At 40.9% G+C, this 8856-nt stretch overlaps 1 protein-coding gene across 4 annotated transcripts in view; it reads left to right on the plus strand.

Annotated features, from left to right (window-relative positions):
- The window catches only part of mid1 (midline 1), a 46491-nt gene extending 44754 nt beyond the window's left edge, over positions 1 to 1737 (plus strand). For all 4 annotated transcript variants that reach the window (XM_037539277.1, XM_037539276.1, XM_017719373.2 and 1 more), the window contains one exon: positions 98 to 1737. In XM_037539277.1, coding sequence (XP_037395174.1) covers positions 98 to 443 — 346 coding nt within the window. In that variant the 3' untranslated portion in view covers positions 444 to 1737. The remainder of the gene's footprint in view (positions 1 to 97) is intronic.
- The last annotated feature ends 7119 nt before the right edge of the window (positions 1738 to 8856 follow it).

Here is an 8856-nt window from a genome sequence, read left to right on the forward strand (position 1 = left end):
TCAGGATGAGGTTCAAGACGTTTAAATTGAGGAGGAAGGTGGAATAGCCTTGTTAGCATTACAGATCAGAATAACATCGTCACTCCTTCCTCCACAGGTTCGCCATCGGCATCGCCTACAAGTCGGCGCCCAAGCACGAGTGGATCGGGAAGAACTCGTCCTCGTGGGTGCTGTGCCGCTGCAACAACTCGTGGGCGGTGCGGCACAGCGGGAAGGAGCTGCCCGTGGATCCTTCGCCCCACATGCGGCGCATCGGTGTCCTGCTGGACTACGACATGGGCTCGCTGGCGTTTTACGACGCGGCGGGAACGCAGCACCTCCACACCTTCGACATCGCCTTCTCCCAGCCCGTCTGCCCCGTGTTCAACGTCTGGAACAAGTGTTTGACCGTCCTCACGGGTCTGCCCATACCGGACCACTTGGAGATGAACGATCGGGCCTAGGGGGCGCCAGTTAGCCTTGGACTCGCATCGCAGCCGCTGACTTTTCTTGAGAGACGTATTTAAGGTCAATTCTGACCAGTGGTGTCGTCCTTTTCTTTGCACATTAGCTCACTTTATTCGGCCCTACGTTCCAGGAGACGAGGTGTGCAGATAGTCCAGCAGCTACTCGACCATCAGCAGCGTTTAGTTGGTTGTGAGACTGGTTGGGTTCTCCAAGGCCAGAGTTCCACTCGGCACACTACTGGAAACAAATCGCTGCGGATGAATAAACACGATTCACAGTGTTTATTTCCACACGGTCAACATGCTTCAGTTACTTTGCACTAGTTTCTGTTTTCCTTTATAGACAGTAAATCTGGGGCCGGATTCATGAAAGTGTCCTAAGAAAGAAAATCTTCATTTAAAAAAAAATGAACAAAATGTTCTAATAACTTTTTAAGAATGGTCTTATTTTCTTTTCTTGACTATGTTCTTAAGAATAGTTCTAGGAGTGAGTACTGTTCTTAAATGTTTCCGTAACTTTCTGATCGACTGACGCTCGTCTCGGATGTGAGAGTTGACGAGGTCCACGTCTGATTTAGGAATTTCTCCGCCCGTCCTCGCCTCTCGCTTTCCGCCATCGCCCCACAGTTATTGCATTTTCTAAGGAGGATTTTTTCCTGTTGGCTCTTTCTTCCACCGTTACCTCGAGTTCTTGTTTGCTGAAATTGTTTAAATGCTTGGTTTGGTGTTTTGCCCCATTTAGCTCCTCTGAGTCAATTAATCTGAATAACAGAAATTACCGTTAATACAAATTCAGAACGTATCTTGCGTCATTTATGGTACATGGTAAAATGCAACGTGGCCAATGTAAGAAAACAATGAGGATTCTCTTAAAAAAATCAAGTGCATTTCCAAAAAAGGTGGGACGCTGTGCAAAATGTAAATAAAACCAAAATGCAATGATATGCAATTCATTTAAACCTATATTTCAATGAAAATAGTACAAAGACAACAAATCAAGTGTTGAAACTGAGAAACTTTATTGTTTTTTTGAAAAATGTTTTGAGTTTGATGCCAACGACAACAGGGAGGAAAAGGCTGGTAAAGTTGTGTGATGCTAAAAAACACCTGTCTTTCAGAAGTGAAGATGAGGAGGGGTCACCGCTCTGTGAACGACGGCAGCAGTTCAAAATATAACGTTTCTCAACATGAAATATCAGAATCAGATTCCTTTATTGATCCCAGGGGGAAATTGCAGTTGTTACAGTTGCAGCCATTTATGTAAAAGAATAAACACTTTAATAATTTAAAACAAAAGAGAAATTTGCAATATGTACACATTTAAATTCTTACAAATACAGTAAAGTGGCTGTGATAATAAATATGGGACATACTGTATAAAGCAGTTCAAATAATTGTGAATTATTGCACCTCTGAGTTATTACAGCAAAGAACTTCTGCTTTTCGTCTACGGTACTTAATATCATTAAAAGAAATGTGTAATATCTGGAGAAATCTCTGTCTGTGAGGGACGAGGCTGAACACCAGGATCTGCTGGCCGTGATCTTTGGGCCCTCAGGCAGCACTGCATTAAAAACAGACATGATTCTGTAGTGGAAATCACTGCATGGGCTCAGAAACACTTCTGAAAACCACTGACTGTGAACACAGTTCATCACTGCATCCACAAACGCTGTTAAACTCTAAAACACAAAGAAGAACCCAAATATAAACAGGATCCAGAAACGCTGCCACCTTCTCTGGGCCTGAGCTCATTTAAAATGGACTGAGGGGAAGTGGAAAAGTGTCCGGCGGTCCGACGGATCAACATTTGAAATTCTTTAGGAAATCATGGACACTGTGTCCTCCGGGCTGAAGACCACTCAGCTTGTTATCAGTGCTCAGTTCTAAAGCCAGTATTCATGATGGTTCAGGGGGCATTAGTGCTCATGGCCTGGGTGACCTGCTCATCTGTGAAGGCTCCATTAAAGCTGAATGATATAAACATGTTTTATCAACATCTGCTGCCGTCCAGACGACATCTTTTTCAGGGAAAGCCTTGATTATTTCAGCAAGACGATGTTAAACCACATTCTGCCTGTATTACAGCAGCACTGCTCCGTATTAAGAGTCCGGGTGCTAAACTGACCTGCCTGCAGTCCAGACCGGTCACCACTGAGAACATTTGGCGCATTATGAAATGAAAAACAGGACAAATGAGCTCCTGAAACTGACGATCAGCTGAAATCCTGAATCAGACAAGAACAGGAAACATTTCACTGTCAGAGCTGCAGCAGCGTCTCCTCAGTTCCCAAACACTGACAGAGCAGTTAAAGAGGAGGCGATGAAGCTCAGCGGTGAACAGACCCGTCCCGACTTTACTGGAACATGTTGCTGGTATTAAATTCAAAATGGGCGAATATTTTTCAGAAACAATCAAATTCCTCAGTTTCAACAGTTGATCTGTTGTCTTTGTGCTTTCAATTAAATATAGAGTTTAAATGATTTGCACATCATTCTTTTATTTACACTTTTTTCAAAGTGGGGATGTCTTGAGAGAATCTTTGAGAACATTCTTATGAGCTTCTTAGCGTTTGTCTTAAGAACCTTCACAAGTTGTTCTTAAGAAGGTTTGCGTGAATCCGGCCCCTGAATGGAAACACTTACTGATAATTCCATTCTTTGTTAAACAGCAGGTGGCCCAGCTGATTCAAACGGGTTTTCACACCATCTCAGCTGCGAACTGGATCCCTGCTGAAAAACCATAGAAACCAGTAAGTGTTTCTGTTGGTTTCTGATGGTTTTGTAATGTGTTTTGGCTTTTTTAGTGGGTTGATATCACAGTGTAAAGGACTCTAATGGTTTAAGAGGTGACCAGTGGCTGAGTCTAAATCCAAGGTGCTCTACAGGAAGCCAGTTGTCTCTGTTAGAAACCATTCAGCCAATTCCCATTAGAAAGAAAACATATGATGTTTTATTCTTAAAGGTTTCTAATGGTCCCTTTTCAGCAGGGCGAGCACATGGCTGAGTATGGGTACTTTATCAGCATGACACATTTCACAGGATCACAAGAAATGGCACCAGGTCCAGTCCATCTGTGTTTCGGTCATCAGGAACTCAGGAATGGTGAAGCACAGATTTCTAGATGAACTCGGCTTTACAGCCGCGATTGCTGTGATGTATGTTGTGTGGCAGGTTCAGTCCGAGCCCTGCAGCACGTTACCTGTAGCTATCTGCTCCTTTCTGACTGTCAGAGAAACGGTTCTGTACTGAATCCCACCCGGCGCTGATTTCCCCTCAGAACAGCCATAAAACACAAGGCATTCATTTTCAGACTTCCGCAGAAAAACGAAACATCAGGGGCCAAATTCAGAAAAGCGTGAGAAAGAAAATCTTCTTAAATTTGTTTCTTCTTAACTTCATTCTTACGAAAAGAATTACGAGAAACTGTTACAGAAATAACAAATATTATTATTTACTTCTTAAGAATGGCCTTGTTTTCTTTCCCTAACGACTTTCTTAAGAATAATTCCAAGTGTTGTTCTTGAAAAGATTAAGTTCTTAAATGTTTTCTTAAGATCTCCATTTATCACGGACGCTGCCTCTGCTGCTCACCTCGCCGGTCACCTCGCCGGTCACCTCGCCGGTCACCCCACAGTTCTCATGTTTTCTAAGGAGGATTTTTTCCTGTTGGCTGTTTCTTCCTCCATCAGCTCTGGACCTTGTTTACTAAACACTTGGTTTCATGTTTTCTACGACAGCATTTTAGGGCCACTGTTCATAAAAATAAAAATAGTACACTTCAAGAACAAAGTCGTAATATTTAAAGTTGTAATATTTTGATAAAAATGTAAATATTTTGAGAATAAGGTTGTAATATTTCTAGAACAAAGTTGGAATATTTCTAGAATAGTCATATTTTCAAGAATAAAGTTGTAATATTTTGATAAAAATGTAAATATTTTGAGAATAAAGTCGTAATATTTCTAGAATAAAGTCGTAATATTTAGAGAAGAAAGTAATATTTCTAGAAGAAAGTCGGAATATTTCTAGAGTAAAGTCATAATATTTTCGAGAACAAAGTCGTAATATTTCGAGAACAAAGTCGTAATATTTCTAGAAGAAAGTCGTAATATTTTCTAGAATAAAGTCGTAATATTTCTAGAACAAAGTCGTAATATTTTCTAGAACAAAGTCGTAATATTTTTAGAATAAAGTCGTAATATTTCAAGAAAAACGTCATTGAATTATGACAGTAAAGTGACATTAATAGCAGGAAAGGTCAACATTGTGCCCAAAGGCTTTGTGACGGTATGACAGCGCCTCCTGGTGTTAAATGAGGGGAGTTGAGTTGGTGGAGCTGCACTTTCATATCGATTCCCCCCATAAAGAGACACTCAGCCCCCCCGTCTCTCCTGCTCATCAGCACCAGCCTGGTATCAGTGTAAGAACCGGCTGAACCGGCTGAGCAGGAAACAGTGTATCTAGAATAAAGAGCCGGACGGATTCGGAGGAAACCGTCTGTCTGTGTTGATGAAGGAGAATCTCAGGCAGGGTCGTCTACACGGCTATCGGGGGGCTTCATCTCCCCCCATTCAAAGAGGGCATGAAGGTTCACAGACAGTGAGGATGAAGATCAAACTGATCCTCAGAGAGACGGGAGTGAGTGGAGCTCCGGCGCCAGGACAGCAACCGAGACCCCAACACGTTACAGCAGCCCCCCACAGTTAATCCACTTTATCCTCCACATATTTTATTAACAGCGGCCCTAAAACACCCTCGTAGTTTTCCCCCGTTTTGCTCCGCTGAGTGGATTAAACTAAATAATGGAAATGATTCAGTTTCAGGAAATTATCCATCGTCCAGCTTCTTTGTTTGGTGTGTCCGTCTCCTTTTCTCAGCGAGGTTCTTCTTGATCAGCTACACGTCCTTTCAGACCCACAGCGCTGAGTGGTCTTCTCACAGTGGAAGGATGGACAGAAACACCTGTGGATGTTCTCAGATCTGAAGCAGCTTGATCTTCTCCTCTCTCTCAGAGATCAAAGCTTTCAGTGATGGGGTAACAGCCCTTCCAGGTGGTTGTTAGGAGACACATTTTCTCTGTAGCTATTATTCACTTTTTTTTAGCTCTTTTTCACGTTCACTTACTCCTTTCCCCTGAAAATGAATAACTTGTACTGAATGGCCTTTTGAACTGAAGGGGTCTCTGACTTTTGCCCAGTACTGTATGTTAAGTCATCTGTTCTTCCATCAGCTGTGTTTAGCTTCTCCGTTTCCCCTGAATTCAGCCGTCGTGATGCACTCTGGTTTGGTTCTTTGTGAAATGTAAAAGCATTTAATAAATACTGTTTAAAATATGAGTCTGTAGTAAATTCATCACCGTTTACGCTTCTTGAGTTTCAGAATTACCACGTCATGTGCACTGATTGTCCTGTTTCTATTATAGTATACAGTATATAGTATAGAACATAGTGGCGCGTATACAGTATAGTAGGTATAGAACATAGTGGTGCGTATACAGTACAGTAGGTATAGAACATAGTGGTGCGTATACAGTATATAGTATAGAACATAGTGGTGCGTATACAGTATAGTAGGTATAGAACATAGTGGCGCGTATACAGTACAGTAGGTATAGAACATAGTGGTGCGTATACAGTATATAGAATAGAACATAGTGGCGCGTATACAGTATGGTAGGTATAGAACATAGTGGTGCGTATACAGTATGGTAGATATAGAACATAGTGGTGCGTATACAGTATGGTAGGTATAGAACATAGTGGTGCGTATACAGTATATAGTATAGAACATAGTGGCGCGTATACAGTATGGTAGGTATAGAACATAGTGGTGCGTATACAGTATGGTAGAAATTGAACATAGTGGTGCGTATACAGTATATAGTATAGAACATAGTGGTGCGTATACAGTATAGTAGGTATAGAACATAGTGGTGCGTATACAGTATAGTAGGTATAGAACATAGTGGCGCGTATACAGTATATAGTATAGAACATAGTGGCGCGTATACAGTATAGTAGGTATAGAACATGGTGGCGCGTATACAGTATGGCAGGTATAGAACATAGTGGTGCGTATACAGTATGGTAGATATAGAACATAGTGGCGCGTATACAGTATATAGTATAGAGCATAGTGGTGCGTATACAGTATATAGTATAGAACATAGTGGTGCGTATACAGTATGGTAGATATAGAACATAGTGGCGCGTATACAGTATGGTAGGTATAGAACATAGTGGTGCGTATACAGTACAGTAGGTATAGAACATAGTGGTGCGTATACAGTATATAGTATAGAACATAGTGGCGCGTATACAGTATGGTAGGTATAGAACATAGTGGTGCGTATACAGTATATAGTATAGAACATGGTGGCGCGTATACAGTATGGTAGATATAGAACATAGTGGTGCGTATACAGTATGGTAGGTATAGAACATAGTGGTGCGTATACAGTATATAGTATAGAACATGGTGGCGCGTATACAGTATGGTAGATATAGAACATAGTGGCGCGTATACAGTATGGTAGGTATAGAACATAGTGGCGCGTATACAGTATAGTAGGTATAGAACATAGTGGCGCGTATACAGTATGGTAGATATAGAACATAGTGGCGCGTATACAGTATGGTAGGTATAGAACATAGTGGCGCGTATACAGTATATAGTATAGAACATGGTGGCGCGTATACAGTATGGTAGATATAGAACATAGTGGCGCGTATACAGTATGGTAGGTATAGAACATAGTGGCGCGTATACAGTATGGTAGGTATAGAACATAGTGGCGCGTATACAGTATAGTAGGTATAGAACATAGTGGCGCGTATACAGTATAGTAGGTATAGAACATAGTGGCGCGTATACAGTATGGTAGGTATAGAACATAGTGGCGCGTATACAGTATGGTAGGTATAGAACATAGTGGCGCGTATACAGTATGGTAGATATAGAACATAGTGGCGCGTATACAGTATAGTAGGTATAGAACATAGTGGCGCGTATACAGTATGGTAGATATAGAACATAGTGGCGCGTATACAGTATGGTAGGTATAGAACATAGTGGCGCGTATACAGTATAGTAGGTATAGAACATAGTGGCGCGTATACAGTATGGTAGGTATAGAACATAGTGGCGCGTATACAGTATGGTAGATATAGAACATAGTGGCGCGTATACAGTATAGTAGGTATAGAACATAGTGGCGCGTATACAGTATGGTAGGTATAGAACATAGTGGCGCGTATACAGTATGGTAGGTATAGAACATAGTGGCGCGTATACAGTATAGTAGGTATAGAACATAGTGGCGCGTATACAGTATAGTAGGTATAGAACATAGTGGTGCGTATACAGTATGGTAGGTATAGAACATAGTGGCGCGTATACAGTATATAGTATAGAACATGGTGGCGCGTATACAGTATGGTAGATATAGAACATAGTGGCGCGTATACAGTATGGTAGGTATAGAACATAGTGGCGCGTATACAGTATGGTAGGTATAGAACATAGTGGTGCGTATACAGTATGGTAGGTATAGAACATAGTGGTGCGTATACAGTATATAGTATAGAACATGGTGGCGCGTATACAGTATGGTAGATATAGAACATAGTGGCGCGTATACAGTATAGTAGGTATAGAACATAGTGGCGCGTATACAGTATAGTAGGTATAGAACATAGTGGCGCGTATACAGTATAGTAGGTATAGAACATAGTGGTGCGTATACAGTATGGTAGGTATAGAACATAGTGGTGCGTATACAGTATAGTAGGTATAGAACATAGTGGTGCGTATACAGTATAGTAGGTATAGAACATAGTGGTGCGTATACAGTAGGGTAGGTATAGAACATAGTGGTGCGTATACAGTATAGTAGGTATAGAACATAGTGGCGCGTATACAGTATGGTAGATATAGAACATAGTGGCGCGTATACAGTATAGTAGGTATAGAACATAGTGGCGCGTATACAGTATGGTAGGTATAGAACATAGTGGCGCGTATACAGTATAGTAGGTATAGAACATAGTGGTGCGTATACAGTATGGCAGATATAGAACATAGTGGCGCGTATACAGTATAGTAGGTATAGAACATAGTGGCGCGTATACAGTATGGTAGATATAGAACATAGTGGCGCGTATACAGTATAGTAGGTATAGAACATAGTGGCGCGTATACAGTATAGTAGGTATAGAACATAGTGGCGCGTATACAGTATAGTAGATACATACAGAACAAAACAAAAGTATTTAACATTTCCACTAAAGAAACTAAATTTAATTTATTATTATTATGATTTTATTTTGTAAATAACATCAGATTTTTATATAATACATGCGATAAAAAAAATTTATTATTTTAATTTGCTTTATTTAATACTTTGATG

Source organism: Pygocentrus nattereri, chromosome 6 (assembly GCF_015220715.1).
Source record: "Pygocentrus nattereri isolate fPygNat1 chromosome 6, fPygNat1.pri, whole genome shotgun sequence".
Classification (NCBI taxonomy): domain Eukaryota; kingdom Metazoa; phylum Chordata; class Actinopteri; order Characiformes; family Serrasalmidae; genus Pygocentrus; species Pygocentrus nattereri.